General features: G+C 36.0%; 1 protein-coding gene and 1 pseudogene across 1 annotated transcript in view; both read right to left on the reverse strand.

Moving 5' to 3' along the window:
• KIAA0586 (KIAA0586 ortholog) overlaps positions 1-18,048 on the reverse strand; it is a 132,802-nt gene that overhangs the window by 27,500 nt on the left and 87,254 nt on the right. Inside the window, 2 exon segments of the mRNA XM_017872202.1 lie at positions 8,154-8,259; positions 12,088-12,242. Of these exon segments, the coding sequence (XP_017727691.1) occupies positions 8,154-8,259; positions 12,088-12,242 (261 nt within the window).
• LOC108529718 (heterogeneous nuclear ribonucleoprotein C pseudogene) lies at positions 523-2,214 on the reverse strand (annotated as a pseudogene).

Raw genomic sequence — 18,048 nt, forward strand, 5'->3', positions numbered from 1 at the left:
TATATATATATATATATATAAAACATAGATATAGACATTATATATAGAGAGATATGCATATATATATTCTATCTCTTAAATCAAAAGTATAAATCCTTTCACACTGGAACAGTTAAAATAATCACCTATGTTTAAAAATCCATTATTACACCAGGGAAATATTTTTTCTCATATGGATTATGCCTCTCTCATCCAAACATCCTCACACAAAATGTAAGAAATGTATATACATAAAAACAATCTGCAAGTTGACCTAACACACTTGTTGCCACGTTTATTTTCAGCACCATAAGAAAAGATGACAAGTTGACAGTATAATTATAGAAAGATGTTTGTCTTTTCATATTTAATAGTATTCTAACAAATTATTTCTGAGATGCAGTGTTTTAAAGAAATTATCCTTCTCAACTACCCCTTTCTTCTTCTTCTTCTCCTTCTCCTTCTCCTTCTCCTTCTCCTTCTCCTTCTTCTTCTTCTTCTTCTTTTTTTTTTTCCTGGTTTAATTTGGACTTGTTTCTTTTGAGAAAAAAAGGTCCCAAACATCAGGGTGTTCACAAAAATAACCCACAGTATCAACTCTAGAAACAAATCTTAAGACTATAACACTAATTATTTTTCTAGAGGATGCATTTGACATGCCAGCTCTCATTCACAAAAATACGTTGTTGCATTTGTGTTGAACTGCCTCACACAGCACACTAATGTGGGGGTGTAATATACATACTTCTAACTCAAAGCTGCTTTCAGGAGCTACTCAACTAAAGGAGATTGCCTTTGCAGTTAGGGAAGCAATTACTGAACTTATGTATGAATGAAAAGAACTGTACTCCCTGCATAACAAGAGATTATTTTGGAGACAGTTGATAAAAACTATATATCCTTTTTATTGTTAAGTCATAAAGAGGTATCAAAATTAAAAGCAAAATTTACAGGGTAAGACTTAACAAAACTATTAGGAGGGTCAAATGAGGTGAAAATAGAACCAGGCGCAGGGCAATATGAATTAATGAACATGGGAAGGACAAGGATTGGGAGAACAGTGAGCATGTGCTGAAGATACTACGGGAGAGGATCTGGTGAAAAATTTGATTTTAGACAAGCACCCACGTAAAGAAATAATGGGGTAAGATTTCTAAACCCCACTCTGTGCTTAGTCATCTTCACCATTGGCACTGTCTCTGTCATCCTCTCCTTCTTCAGCCTCTTTTTCATCATCCTTGGTCAACTCCAGTTGGTCATCTCCCAATCTTCATTGTCATCATCATCCAGCAGGACCCCCTCCTCAGCAAAGTCATCTGCACCCACCTCAGACTCCATCTTCATATTAGTCTCATCGTTCTTCATGGAACTGCTGCTGTGCTCCCCTTCTGACTTATCATTCTTTATCTCTACTGCTTGTTTCCTGTGTTCCTTTTCAATTTTTTTCCAAGTTTTCTAAGAGAGAATTCACTTTTTGTTTTATCTGGGTCAATTCTTTCTTAATGGCCTGAAGGTCATCTCCTTTCAACTTTCCAGACTTGGAAGATCCTCGCTTTCCTCTCTTAAAATTGCAGCCACTTTTTCCCCTTCGTGAGGTGTTTCCTGATACACACTGACATTTCGAGGGCACTACAGTCCGAGCAATAGAAGGAGGAGGAACACGGGCTGGGTAATTGTACACCCTATCATCATAATCCCGCTGAAAGTCATGGTCCAAGTCAAAAGAGGAGCTGTACATCTCCGCCTACAGCAGCCTTGGCATTTCTCTCATTAACACATTGAACGAAGGCAAAGTCCTTATGAACAGAGCAGCCCACAATTTTGCCATACTTCAAAAAGATTGCCTCCACATCAGATTTCTTGAGCACAAGAGTGTTGAGATTCCCAATGAACACACGGGAGTTCATGGAGTGAGGATCTGTCTTGTCGGTAATGTTGCTGGCCACTGTGTTAGATGATGAGGCTTCTCACAAAGCCGCAAACGTAGCTGAAGATCACAAAAATCTCACAGAAGTGGGGAGGCAGAAGAGATTCGAATCTGAGACTCCTACTCCCGGGTTCTATGCGGAGAAGCCGACTGCTGCTCGAAGTTGGCAGGCGGCCACAACCGCTCAGTCTTCATCTCTTCACAAAATGGCCTTTCTTCCTTTTATCCCTGGAGAGCAGATGCTTTGTTTTATCCATCTCTCTAGGGCCGCAGCACTTTCTATGGTACTTTATGTAAAGGGATGCTAAAAAAGATTAACCTAAGAATGAATGCACAATGGAATATTATTCAGCTATAAAAAGGAATAAAGTAATGATATCTGCTACAACATGAATGGACCTTGAAAACATTATGTTGCCAGGTGTGGTGGCTCACACTTGTAATCCCTGCACTTTGGGAGGCTGAGGTGGGCAGATTGCTTGAACTCAGGAGTTCAAGACCAGCCTGAACAACAGAGTGAGACCTTGTCTCTACAAAAAATGAAAACAAAATTAGCTGCGCATGGTGGCACACACCTGCCATCCCAGCTACTCAGGAGGCTGAGGTGGGAAAATTGCTTGTGCCCGGGAGGTCAGAGGCTGCAGTGGGCCATGATCACATTACTGCACTCCAGCCTGGGTAACAGAACAAAATTCTGTCTCAACAACAACAACAACAACAACAACAAACCCAAAAAACTAAAAGAAAACATTATGTTAAGTGAAAGAAGCCAAAAAGAAAAACCACATCTTGTGTATGATTCTACTTATATGAAATGTCCAGCATAGAGAAATCCATAGAGACAGAAGGTAGATTAGTGGTTGACAGGGATGGGGCAGAATGGAAAATAATTACTAATAGATATGGAGTTTCTTTTTAGGGTGAAGAAAATGTTCTGGAATTAGAAAGTGATGATAATTCAGCAACTTTTGAATATACTAAAACCACTGAGAATTTAAAAGGGAGAATTTTACAGTATGTGAATTATATCTCAATTTAAAAGAAAGAGTGAATGAATGTCCACACTATTTTTCTCTCTCATGTAAAGTTCAAAAAGATTGCCCATGAACTAATATCTAAGCTGATTTAATTTTCCCCACCCTTGGGCATATTCTTGGCTGCCCCTACCCTCTATTCAACTATTACGTCCTCAAACAATAAAAATTTATGTTAATACTATAAAAGAAATCAATCTTTTGGAAAAGCAAATAAAAATCACTTTAGATTAGTCCACTGTGGCTGTTTGCACCACTGTCTACATTAAAAGAGACAGTAATGGAAAAATTATTGTAATGAAATATTCTCATTTTTCTCTTCCCTTCCTTCTTCCGTCTTATTACTAAATAACAGAATTAAATGTTGTTTGGGGTTAATAGCAAATGATATAATCATCAAATTCAATTCCATGAGTATTTACTGATCACCAAAGTGCTACACTGGGAAACAAGCTCTCTTAAATAAGAAACAGATAACATATCTTAAAAACAAATCACAAAACTATCCCATATATCACTTTCTTTGGAATATTAAATAATCAGTCCAGGGAATACAGAGATGGTAAAAGCAGCTCTTGTCAACAAGCTGTTAAGTCACACGATAAATATTTGTTAAATGCGTATTCAATAAATAGTATAGCATCAGCTTTGCAATTGAGTCGATCTGGGCTGGAATTCCAGATCTTCATTTTCTATATTGTGTGCTTTGGGAAAATTAGTTAACCTTCATGAATCTTATCATTCTCTCTTGTAAAACAGGAATAAAACTACCTGAGCCAGGCATGATGGCACACACCTACAGTCCTAGCTACTTGGAAGTTGAGGCAGGAAGATTGCCTGAGCCCAGGAGGTTGAGGATGAAATGAACTACGATCATACCCCTGCACTCCAGCCTGGGTGACAGTGAGACTCTGTCTCTATAAAACAAACAAAACTACCTGCATGGCATGGTATTGTGATGAATAAATGAAATAATGACATAGAACGCACCTAGCAAATCTCTGGTAAATGTATTCCCCTGTTTTTTGTTTTGTTTTGGTTTTGAGACAGCGTCTCACTCTGTCATCCAAACTGGAGTGCAGTGGTGTGATCTCAGCTCACTGCAACTCCCGTCTCCTAGGCTTAAGCAGTTCTTATGTCTCAGTTTCCCAAGTAGCTGGGACCACAGGCATGTGCTACCACGTCCTGCTAATTTTTGTATTTTTAGTAGAGATGGGGTTTCGCCATGTTGGCCAGGCTAGTCTCGAACTCCTGACCTCAAGTGATCCACCCGCCTCAGTCTCTCAAAGTGTTGAGATTATAGGTGTGAGCCACTGTGCCCAGCCAAAATCTATTGTTAAGATTATGATTATGTTCAAGGCAGAAAAGAGCTAAGGAAAGAGAGTGGGTTAAAATGAATAAGACGTTCTCAATTGGAGGTTCAGTAAGGACTCAAAGATGGAGCTGAATGTTGAAGAATAAGTAATTTGTAGGCATATAAAAGTGGGGAGAGAAGGAAACTCTGGGTGGAAAGAAGATAATGCAGAAAGGCATTGAAGCTTAGAAGCGTAGAGTGTGGAGGGCCCTCAATTAATATTTACTGAGTTAAACTGGGTTGATTACACATTATATTGGATGTGCCAGTGAAAACACAAGTTTTGAACTGACAGTTCTTCCCTTTCTGAAATCTAAACAAGAAAATTTTAAACAAGAGTATTTCCACTGTAGATTTATTAGCACATACAATTTTTCTTTGTTTCTAGTTAGTAACTATTAATTATAAAACATAAATGTTTCAGACTTCTAGTCTAAATGGAATGTATTTTAAATAAACACCTAAAATCCAATTTACATTGTATTGAAGATATAATGTATTATAAAATATGTCAAACTATCTCCTCCTAAAGTGTTAACATAAGAAAAGATATAAGAGTAAATAAATGTAATACAGTGTCACATTTACACACTTTTAACAACAAAACCTTTTATACCTTCCCAAGTGATAAGCTTTTAGTACAAGCTAATTAAGAAAATTCATAATAAGCAAAGGAAGTGTCATAAACTCGGTAATATGTACACCATTTTATTGAAGTATAATTTATAACCAGTAAGACTAACCATTGAAAAATTCATAGTTATATAGACACTACCCCAATCAAGATATATACTATTTCCATCACAATGGAAAAAAGTTCCCTCCTGTCATTTGTTGTCAAACTCTTCTTCGAGGCAACCACTGACCTGTTCTCCATATCTATAGTTTTGCCTTTTCCAACAAATTTTGCCTTTTCCATATAAATGGAATCATACAGTACGTAGCCTTTTAACTTCTTTCACTACATTTAATGCAACTGAGATTCATCTGTGCTGTTGTGTGTGTATCAGCAGTTCATGTCTTTTCATTGCTGAGTACTATTCCATTGTATGAATGTATCACACAGATTGTTTATCCATTTACTTGTTGAAGGATATTTTGGTTGATTCCAGTTTGGGGTAATTATAAAGGAAACTGCTAAAAAGTTTTGAATACAGGTTTTGTGCGAAAATAAGTTTTCACTGCTCTTGAGTGAATACACAGGCAATGGACTGCTGAGTCATATGGTAAATTTATGCTTAATTTTATAAGAAACTGTCAAACAGTTTTCCAAGGTGCATGTTGCATTCTTCATTCCCACCAGCAATGTATCAGAATTAGAATTGATCTATATCCTCACCAACATGTGGTAGTATCAGTTTCTTTGCTTTTAGTCAACCTAATGGGTATTTAGCAGTATTTAATTTTTAATTTGCATCTTCCCAATTACTAACGATATTGAACAATTAATTTTCCATGTGCTTATTTGCCATACAAATATCTTTTTTGGTGAAGTATCTGTTCAAATCTTTTATTCATTTTAAAAATTGAGTTGTTTGTTTTCCTAGTGCTGAGTTTTGTAAGGTTTAAAAATATATTCTGGACATAACTACTTCATCAGAAAGCAAATTTGCAAATATTTTCTTCCAGTCTGTGATTTGTCCTTTTTCATTCTCTTAACACTGTCTTTTGAAGAACAGAAATTTTTATTTTGATTAAGTCCAGTTATCAACAGTTTCTGCAATATCTTAGAAATCTCTGCCCAACCAAAGGTCACAAAGAAAAATTTTCTCCTATATTTTCTTCTAGAAGTTTTGTAGTTTTAGGCTTTACATTTAGATCTATGATCCATGTTTTAGCTCATTTTTGTATGTTTGTGAAATGCAGATTGAGGTTCATTCTTTTGTATATAGATGAGCTCTGTCCAAACACCATTTGTTGAAAAGATTATCCTTTCTCCATTGAATTGTCTTTCCCATTTATAAAAATCAATTGATCAACTGATCATAAATGTGTGGACTTCTTTTTGAATTCTCTATTCTATCCCACTGATGTTTATGCCAGTACCCCAAAATTTGGGGTTCTAGTATTCTTGGAAGCATTTATCTGCTAGAAAAGATGTGGTTTTAATTCCCTTGTGATAAGGTGAATTTCCTTCATTATCTTCAAGGTTTCTATGTATGAGAGGATTGAATTCCTTCAAGGTCACCCAAAGTCCTGAGAGCTCCAGAGAATTATTTTGGCACTCTGACTTCTATTTTCTGGAACATCTGGCAATGTCTCAGAGTTTCATCAGAGAAAAAAAAAAATAAAACCCACAAAATCTATGGGAAAAAAGTCATAACTGACTATATTTGCCAAGGCAATCATATTCATTCAAGAAATTTTCAGTATAAGGATATGTATCATTATAGAGTGAAAGACTTGGCCTGTATTTAAAATGCTCTCTTTATAGCCCACTGCTATTTATTTGTCTTAGTCAAGGCTGGTAGAGGTCTGCTCTCCTAACTTTTGTATTAGATGTAAAATTCAATGCAAAACATTTCAAATGTGTTAAATCCAACTGTTGTAAACCCTTTCCACATAAAACTTCCTTCCACCAGCTAACATTTTACCAGAGATATTTTCCTATCAGCTGAGAAAAATAATTATTTCATTACATACAATATCCCCAAGAAAATGAAATTCATTTATGTCAAAATGATTGATTTTAAAACATTAAAGAAACTATCATTGACTGTGAAGGATAGTTCATAAATGAAGACTCAGTAGAAGAACAAGAAGTAAATTCTCACATTACCTGAGAAACATGTATCTGCCCATATCGATATACTATCATGATTAATTTTTAAATCACCATAAGAAGAGTTTTATAGGCAATTTTCCACAGTACATTAACATTAACCTACTATGATGAGGTTAAAAGAAAAAAAGGGTCAGGAGGACAAAGTTCTGAAAACTTGGAGCAAGAGGTGAATAGGCAACAAATGGAAGAGTGAAAACCCAAACCTTAACTGGCATAATCTTACTATCTTGAGCACATCCTCATTTAGGTCCTTCCCAAAACAACAAATGCATAGTTACATTTGCAATTATACTGACATTCAATGATATGTATTTGCTCAATTAAGTATTATTTGAAAATTAAATAAAATCACAGTTATAAAAGCAAAAAAGAAAAATTCCACTTCTCAAAATATTCCTAATACTTCTTCCAGGATTGTGGCAGAAAGTTTTTAAACAGAAGATATCTTAATTTCTACTGTAAAATTTCAGATTTTAGGTTATATAAAATGTAAATAACTAAGAAGCAAGATGGCAAACAAAGCACGAGGCCAACAGCCTTGCAGAAACATAGAGACAATATCAAAATGCTTGCATGCTGGAATGAAAGGTAACCACACAAGTTCGATAAACAACAGTTAAGGTCATCCATATCAATAGTATGTAACATGAGAGGCAATTGTTTTTAAGTTATACTTGGTCAACAACACCATGCACTAAATAATGTACTTTACAAAGCATATTAACAGCCATAATTCCTGTCTTTAACATATTATAATTTCAAACAGACCTATGTACAGATAAAAAGACCTTGGTATTCAATTGAACAAGAACTAAAAGGTAAGGGTAAAGGAAAGACACCAGCTAAGAGTTTTAAAAATCCACTAGAAATACTGTTTACTGGTAAAAAGAACAAACTAATTTATAGTGAAATACAATACCGATTCTTCATCTAAATGGACTAAATAAGAGAAAACAAAAGAAAACAAAAACCTAGAGAGCAGTGGGATGTATACAAAAGTAAAGAATTCTCATATTTGTTCAATATCCAGACAAGTATCAAACTATCATATTACTACATAAAAACAAGTCTTACCTTGTTGTTGTGATGGTGCAATATCAGATTTATTTGTAACATGTAGGTAACTTTGTGATGGCTTGTGTTCAACTTGCTTAACATCCTGATTTCGCTTTTGTCGGTACTAAATAATTAAAGATATGAAGTCATAATATTTGTAGTTACTTAAAAAATCTGAGAAGTCAAATTATTCAAGTGTTTATCAAATTTTAATAATATGCTTGCTGTCTAGTTGCTTTTTATTGCCATTTATGTATTAGCACTTCTACCAATAAATAGGTGATGAGGTACATATCACAAAAGAAAAGATGTTGCAAAAAAAAAACTTTAAAAGATTTGGATCATATATACAGATTTCAAATATTCAAGTCATTTCTATTTTTATTAGAAAACTCAGAGCTACTTATGAATCAAACTACTTTATATACATATAATGGATTTAGACAGGATAAGAACTTAATTTGGCAGCAAACTCTTCCATATAACCACTTTTTGCATAAAATGAAAATCTGCATAATGCACTGCAATTTTTGAAGAGCTTTTATATATAGTAACATCATTTAATTCTCAGAAGTGTGAGTAGGTATTGTTATGTTCCATTTGCCATTCAAGAAACATACGCTCCATCATAAGCACTATCATCTCTCTCCCTTACCTATAACATAATCAAATTTGAAATTTACAGTAGTCATAAATCTCTTCATAATCACACATCACAAATTGTGTGATTTTCTTTCTTCTCTTTCCTGTTTTATGAGCTTAATTATAAAGAGCCCCTGAAAACAGCTATTACAGGAGCCCCTGAAAAAAGCTTTAACAGGAACTTAAAAAGAAATCCCTGAACCCTTGTCAATAAACACAACCACAGAAGAATCTGAAACATCTGTCCACATGGACACAATGTAATCACTGCACCTTTGACAAGCATCCTCTTTATCTAGGGGTAAAAATGAGTAGCTCTAAGGGGCAGTAATAATAACTAGCCTTAACTCTGGTCTTTCAAGTTTAGAGCTGTTAGTCATGTATGTTTCTGCCTCGAAGGAAATATTATCTTGGTGTGTATTTCTAAGATGGGTACTAGGACTACCTCTGGCTCTGGCTGCTGAGACTTTGAACGTTTCTAGTGGTTTCCTTGCTTACTCACAGCAAATAAGAGCTATGAACACAGGAGCTAACCTGCCTGTGTTCAAATCTGGGTAAGGCATTTTCTAGCTTTGACCTTGGGGAAGTTATTTAACTGCTTAATACCTCAATTTCCTCATTCATGAAATAGGGATAATAATAACTACCTCATTAGGCTGTTATAAGGATTAAATGAGTTAAAATAGGTAAAAAACTTAGAACAGCATTTAGCACTATAAATGTGTGCCATTATTACTAACCATACATCCCTGTCAGCTAAAGAAATCTAACAAAGGAATTTTTTGAGGCCCATTCTTCTGGTAACACTTTATAGTTTTATTCTAAAACAAGCCATCAATTAAAAGGAAGTAAACTTTTATTTTGAAAGTTTTATTGAGATATACATAACAGACAATAAACTGCACATATCTAAAGTGTCCAATTTGCTGTTTTGACCTACCTATAAACCCAGGAAACCATCACCACAATCAAGACAATACAATAAACACATCCATCAATCTCAAAAGTTTTCTCACACCCTTTTATCTTCTCTCTCTTGCCCTTCCCACCTCTACCTCCTACCGTGCCCAAAAGAACCGAAATGCTTTCTATTACTATAAATTAGTTTGCATTCTCTAAAATTTTATATAAATAAAATCAGAGTGATTTTTTTTGTTCGTTTTTGGTATGGCTTCTTTACTGAACATAACTTTTGTAAGAACCATCCATGTTATTGTTTGTATTCATAGTTCATGCCTTTTGATTGCTAAGCATTCCACTGTACAGGATACACCACAATTTGTCCATTTACCAGTTGATGGACATTGTGTTGTTTCCAGTTTTTGGTTACGACAAATATAAAGTTGTATAACATTCATGTACATGTCTTTGTGTAAATATATGTTTTAGTTCTCTTGAGAAACTAGGAGTGAAATGCATGGTTCATATGGTGGGTGTGTATTTTTTAAGAAATGGCCAAGCTCTTTTCCATAGGGGTCGGATCGTTTTACATTCCCAATCAGCCAAGTATGAGAGTTCAGTTGCTCCACATCCTTGCTGACATTTGGCGTGACAGTCTTTTAGATATTAAATATTCTAATGGATGTGTAGTGGTAGCTCATTGTGGTTTTATTTTGCATTTTCCTAATGACTAACTCTGCTGAGAATCTTTTTTTTTTTTTTTTTTCTTTGAGACAGAGTCTTGGTCTGTCACCAGGCTGGAGTGCAGTGGCACGATCTTGGCTCACTGCAACCTCCACCTCCCGGGTTCAAGTGATTCTCCTGCTTCAGCCTCCCAAGTAGCTGGGACTACAGGTACAAGCCACCACACCCAGCTAATTTTTGTATTTTTAGTAGAGACGGGGTTTCACCATGTTGGCCAGGATGGTCTCGATCTCTTTACCTCATGATCCACCTTCTTCAGCCTCCCAAAGTGCTGGGCTTACAGGCGTGAGCCACCATGCCCAGCTGAGAATCTTTTTATGTGCTTATTTGCCATTCATATATCTGGGTAAAGTACTGGTCCAAATCTATTGCTCATTTTAAACTGGATTGTTTGTTTTCTTAATATTGAGTTATGTGAGCTCCTTATACATTCTGAACACAAGTCTTTGATCAGATAAGAGATTTGTAAATATTTTCTCCCAGTCAGTGGCTTGCCTTTTAACTCTCTTAACTGTGCTTTGAAGAACATAAGTTCTTATTTTTGATAAGATCAATTTAAAAATTATTATTCATAGATAGTACCTTTGGTATCATATCCCAGAAATGTTTGCCTAATCATGGACACAAAAAAATTTTTTATACAGAAGTTATTAACAGATACTTTCTCATTATTAACTAATTTTTCCTAATCATTGCTTGGTCACAGGTTGGTAATACTGAACCCCACATAATCATGTGTTTCACAAACTTTATCTTACATATTTTTTGGTTTCATCCTTAACACATGTACTGCTGCACAATACCATGACGACTTATTCATAAATTACTTCAAAATGAGTAATAAATTGCCAATATACAAATAAAAAACTATATAATATTGAACTTTTTTAGATTAACATCTTGGTGAGTAATTAACCTATTTTTTCAGTACACAAGATTGCATGGGCCATTGGCTTCACTCAGTATTAAATTTCTTATGCAATACATTTCTTATGAAACACTTTTTACAAATTTCAATGTAATGAACATTTATCAAGCACCTACTATATGCAAATTACTGAGCTAGGTATTGTATGCAGATACAGAGATGTAAATGAAATAGCTACCTTACTTTTATATATATTATTTTTATGTTTTATTTATTTATTCATTTTTTTGAGACAAGAGTCTCACTCTGTCATCCAGCTGGAGTGCAGTGGTGTAATCCGCTCTCACTGCAATGTCTGCCTCCCGGGCACAAGCAATCTGCCGCCCACGTCAGCCTCCCAAGTAGTTGGAACTACAGGAGCCCAGCTAATTTTTGTATTTTTTGTAGAGACGGCGTTTTGCCACATTGCCCAGGCTGGTCTCAAACTCCTGGACTCAAGTGATCAGCTGTCTCGGCCTCCTACAGTTTCTGGGATTACAAGTGTGAGCCATTGCACCTGGCCATTACTTTTATTCTTTAATTTAAAGATAGGAAATTAAGGCTTAAAAGGGGCTAATATGTTCAAGGGCACAGCTTGGGTGAACTAAGATTTATATTCAGGCTTGAGTTAGGAAATAAAGGAGGCATGATTTGAAGCTATCTGACTCCAGAGGCTTGGCTCTTGACCGGGTACCATGCTAAGGCAATATCGTTTCAATTCTCATTTTAAGTAAAATATAAGTGCTATTAATTTGGTACCTGGGAAAAATCTTCAGCGGCTACTGGTAAATTAACATCATTTTCTTGTAATGTCAGAAGTGTTGTGGGAAGAACAAGGTTAGAATTTGGCTCCAACTCCATTTCTCCCAAATTCATTGGACCATGACTAGCACATGAATCTTCATAAATACTACCTGTTATCAAAAATGTAAACAAAAAGTTAAAATAAATTGTTAAATTTATCTTCAAAAATGAACAAGTAGTTGACTAAAACTACCAATGTCTCACCTGCTGAATTAGAACTAGCAGTGTACTTCAAACAAAAACACCTGGACCAAGCCTTCACTGCAGTTAAAACCAAAACTCAGAGAGAATGCAAAAAGTACCTATGTTCAAACAAATCCATGGAATATTCTACGTAAAGTTTCAATCAACAAGTTGTCTATGCAGTTCATCTGAAGCCTCCTTCCCACATATGAACTCTTAACACTCCTGCTTACCGTTCCTATCTCTAAGAGTCAATAGAATACTTTCTATCTAAAAGGTAATCTTAAAGCAAAGGGCAATTTCCTGCCTGGAAAATGTTGGTACTGCCTAGCTCTATTCTGTGGATTTTTTTCTTCAAGTGATCAAGCTCTTCTTTTTTTTTTTTTTTTTTATCTAAATGGCACCTCTGGCCAGGCGCGGTAGCTCATGCCTGTAATCCAGCACTTTGGGAAGCTGAGGCGGGTGGATCGCCTGAGAGGAGTTCGAGACCAGCCTGGCCAACATAATGAAACCTGTCTCTACTAAAAATACAAAAATGAGCTGGGTGTGGTAACATGTGCCTGTCATCTCTGCTACTCAGGAGGCTGAGGCAGGAGAATCACTTGAACCCAGGAGGCGGAGGTTGCACTGAGCTGAGATAGCATCACTGCACTCCAGTCTGGGTGACAAAGTGAGACCTCGTCTCAAAATAAACAAACAAACAAATAAATAAACAAATGGCACCTCAGTCAATTCAGTAGAAAGAAGACAAGAGCAGAGGTATCTATATATCTAATAATAACATCACTGTACCTTTGTATTGCACTATATACTCCAAGCACTTTCATATATGAGTACATTATCTTATTACATTTGAACTTTACAATCATTCTGTAAGATGGACAGGTTACAGTATTGTAACTGTCTCTCACTGACATTACTAAGGTTCAGAGAAGTTAACTAACTGTCCAAAATCAGAGAGCTAGTAAGAAGCACAAAGGAGTTAAGTCACTGCTCTCTGTTTCACAGTCTTGCTAGATAATCTTTTAAAATAGAATCAATAGAAATAGACCTGGAGTTATATGCAAATTAAGTTGTTTTAAATATATATATATATTTAAAATTCATATATATATTTCTATTTTATTTTATTTTATTTTTTTTTTTTTAAAGACAGAGTCTCACTCCTGTTGCCCAGGCTGGAGTGCAATGGCATGATCATGGCTCCCTGCATCCTTGACTTCCCAGGCTCAGGTGATTTTTCCACCTCAGCGTCCTGAGTGGGTGGGACTACAGGTGTGCACTACCACACCTGGATAATTTTTTGTATTTTTAATAGAGACAGGGTTTTGCCACGTTGCCAAAGCTGGTCTGAAATCCCTGGGCTCAAGTGATCTTCCTGCCTCAGCCTCCGAAAGTGCTGGGATTACAGGCATGAGCCACTGCACTGCACCCAGCCTGAAAAAATATTTTAAAGACGCCATAGATATTTTCCATTTAAAGGCATTCTGTTGACAATTTCCTAGATATAGCAAATAATCACTCTGATTGATCTTTTATGTTAATCTAGGTTTTCAATGGGGTTTTACATAAAGCAAAATACATCTACTGAGTTTTAATTTTTTTTTTTTTTTTTTTGAGATGGAGACTCACTCACCCAGGCTGGAGTGCAGTAGTGCAATCTTGGCTCACTGCAACCTCCGCCTCCAGGGTTCAAGTGATTCTCCTGCCTCAGCCTCCCGAGGAGCAGAGACTACAGGCACGTGCCACCATACCCATCTAATTTTTGTATTTTTAGTAGAGACAGCGTTTCACCATATTGGCCAGGCTGGTCTTGAACTCCTGACCTCAAGTGCTCAAGTGATCTACTCGCCTTGGCCTCCCAAAGTGCTGGGATTACAGGCGTGAGCCACCATGCCCAGACGCATTGAGTTTTGATTTTTACTATTATAGTATTAAATCTGTATAAAACAATTTATCAAAATTATTACCTGATTAATTCTCATTTAATTATCTAACATAAGATTAATTTAAGTAATGGTAATAATACCTATAATTTAAAGTAACTCATGTTCCAGGCTTTATTTGCCTCTTTATATTCTGTTATGCCTTTTTCTATTCCTATGTGACTTCTTCGACATTTTTCTAAGATAAATTAAGAGAAAAGAATTACATATAATGTTAAAACGAAGATATTGAAAATTCTTTTGCTGATAATATGGTATATGCCTAGAAAACCCCAGAGACTCTAATGAAAACAAAAGAACTCTATTAGAACTAATACGAGAATGTCGTAATGTGACTGGATATCAGATAAATAGATAAAAATGATTAGCTTTTTTCTATAGTATAGCAACATGATTAAGCCATGAAAGCACAAAAAGTATAAAAGATAGAAATATCTATATATAATTTTTTAAATTATATGGCAAAAAAAGATCATCGTCAGTGACCAAAATATAAAAGTGAATAAAAATGTTTACAATACAAATAGTAGAAAACATCTAAACTATAGAAACAGCTTTAAAAATAACAAGAAAATTGAGAACCTCCCACATGGGAAAAGAACCTTATAGGAGCACATACAAATGGCCAACAAACATATGACTGAAAAGACATATAAACTCATCAGGAGTCAGAAACATATCTTCATATTTCTACTGAGGCATATAAAAAAACTATTCAACACAATTTCAGGAGGGGATATAAGGAAAGGGCACTAATAAATTGCTGATAAAAATATATTGGTTTAAACTTTCAAGAAAGCAACTTGGCATTATTTATTTCTAAACTAAAGATACATTTGTTCATGTATAGAAGAGCTTCCCAGGAGTACATACACTGGAGTAAGGAGGAGTATATAAAACACAACAATCTGGTAGGATATGTGTGTGGATACTTACTCTAGCATTGTTTATAGTGCAGGGAAATGGTAATAAACATCCATCAATAGAGAAACAACTAAATAAATTATTGGAAATCAACACTATGAAGTTTTATGCAATCATTAAAATGAACAAATTTAAGTAATACTAGTTGACCTGGAATAATCTACAGGGTTTACTGATAAAACACAAAATGCAGGCAAGTGTGCAAGATATGATTTCAAGTTGTAAAATAATGGCAATCACACACACTATATATATTGTACATGCATGTGTGCATAAAATTGTATGTGTGAGGTAAAAAACAGGAGGGTTATATGCCAGAATCTTAACACCGGTTACTTGGGATAAGGCATACATGGGACAGGAAAAAAGTGGTGGTGGGGAGCACTCAAAAAGTGCGTAATAGCTTTCACATCATACACCATCCTATAATTTAACATATATTTACTATGATCTGTGTACTACATAACCTGCTAGGTGACAGGGATATGACAGTAAACAAGATAAAAGTCCATACCCTCACGTGAGATTACCAATCAGTGTGATAAGAGCAACATTAGGCAGGTGACATTAGAGAATTATACAGAGTACATATGACAGGTATTTAACCCAGTGATAAGGGTTAGGAAAGGATTCCATGACAACAATCATAACAGTGCTGAATTTGCTGTGTCTTCTAACAAGCAGGCTCACTGAGTGTGGGTGTCTTACCTGTATAATGCAAGTTAGACCTTTAAAAGAGGGATATTTAAAATATTATTTCAATCAAGTCGAATTTAATTTAATTTAATTAATCATAACTAGAAATCCCTAATTTTGCTTTCCTAGGATTTTATTGTAGTGGAGAGCAACCATGGCAGACTTTTAGAGAACACCAAATTTGCCTAAAATTGCCAGTCCAGCAAGAATTTTTGGTCTGGTATATCTAACGGATTTTTTTCATTTGTATGAAAGTCAAAGGCATCACATATTATGTATAAATCCCACTCCACTTCCTTCCTCCTAATTCTGTCCCTCCATATTCGCTCTCTCTCAGTGACTGAGATGACCATCTATCCAATAATTCTAGCCAGAAACTTAGGTATTTCTTAGACTTTCTGCTACTTTTTTACTGCTCACACTCAAATGAATTCCTGTCCATCTCCTTAACTCTCTCTCAAATCTCCCTTTTTATACATCCTCCCTACTGAATAATATCTCATCGGGTCAACTTTAATGGTTGTCTAATCAGGTTCCTTGCATCCAGTCTTAACTCTTCTAATCTACCCATCACATTGCACCTCAGATGATCTTGCTAAATAAAAGGTAAATATGATCATATCACTCATTTATTTATAATCTTTAGCAGACTGATGAATATCACACAACATTCAGAATTCACAGAAACTTAAGACTGAACTGTTTATGGGAATAAGTATAAAGTAAGACTTACTATTTCCCATTTTGTATACAAAGCGATCCTTACTGTACTCCTTAATAGATCATGCAGGGCTTTTCATGACCTGGTTTCTGCTCCCTGCTGCAATTTCATTACATCTTAAGCTCTACTTCTTTGACAAAAACACTGCATTTCTGTGATTAACCCTTGGTTTTTTTGTTTTTTGGGGGTTTTTTGGCCTTTGTTCCCTGTCTTATTGCATATTCTGCTTGAAAGTTCCCTCCTCACTCACCACATGGCAAGCATTTATTCATCTTGGAGGAGTCACCTCAAACAAGACTTCCCTCATCTATGAAGTCTTTCCTGAATCCCTTCAACTACAATTGACCTGAACATCCATCCTATATGGACTTCTTCACAATAACTACAGTAACTTATTGCATGTTTTGCTTTCTTATCTACTATGTCTACTAGAGAAAAAACCATCATTGTGAACAGGGCCTTACCAAGTTTCATATTCATAGAACTTAGCACATGCTCAGCACATAGCAGGCACTCAAAAATGTCTTCTGAATAAGGTAAATGAACAAACTGGGATATTCTTATAATTTACCATCTGGCTAATTCCCTTAAGATTCAGTTTCACATTGGCTCTTGCAGAAAACCTTTTCTAAGCCCTCACAAATGAGTTGAATTCCTCCTCTGCACTCCCACAGCCGTATGTTGTACAAGTCATACAATATTATAATTGTTATTTATTTCTCCCACACTAGTTAGTAAATGTCTTGAGAGCAGACATCTATCATCTTTGAATCTTGAGTGCTTAATGTAGTACTTACACAGCTCTAGGTATACAGTGGGTATTCAATACAGGTTTTTTGAGTAAATAAAAAGCTGTAGTTCGTAGCATATCCCAGGGTCCACATATAATTCATTCAAATTATAGGTTACATTTTCGGGTCCCTAAGACAACTCCTCAAAACCAATTTTGCATCATTCAGTTACGCAACCCAACCTGAGAGCCTAAGGAATGGAGACAGTGATAGAGAACTACAGGAAATAGGACATTTCCTGAAAATTAGCAGGGGTGGGGAGGGACAAAGTAAGAATAGATGACCCTCTGTAAGCAACGTTGATGAAAAGCAATACGAGGCGGGGGGGGGAGGAGCGGAGCAAGATGGCCGAATAGGAACAGCTCCAGTCTCCAACTCCCAGTGCGAGCGACACAGAACACCAGTGATGTCTGCATTTTCAACTGAGGTACTGGGGTCATCTCACTAGGGAGTGCCGGACAATTGGTGCTGGTCAGCTGCTGCAGCCCGACCAGCGAGAGCTGAAGCAGGGCGAGGCATTGCCTCACCTGGGAAGCGCAAGGGGGAAGGGAATCCCTTTTCCAAGCCAGGGGAACTGAGACACACAACACCCGGAAAATCGGGTAACTCCCACCCCAATACTGCGCTTTAAGCAAACGGGCACACCAGGAGATTA

The sequence above is a fragment of the Rhinopithecus bieti genome, unplaced genomic scaffold (assembly GCF_001698545.2).
Source record: "Rhinopithecus bieti isolate Rb0 unplaced genomic scaffold, ASM169854v2 scaffold_6717, whole genome shotgun sequence".
Taxonomy (NCBI): Eukaryota; Metazoa; Chordata; class Mammalia; order Primates; family Cercopithecidae; genus Rhinopithecus; species Rhinopithecus bieti.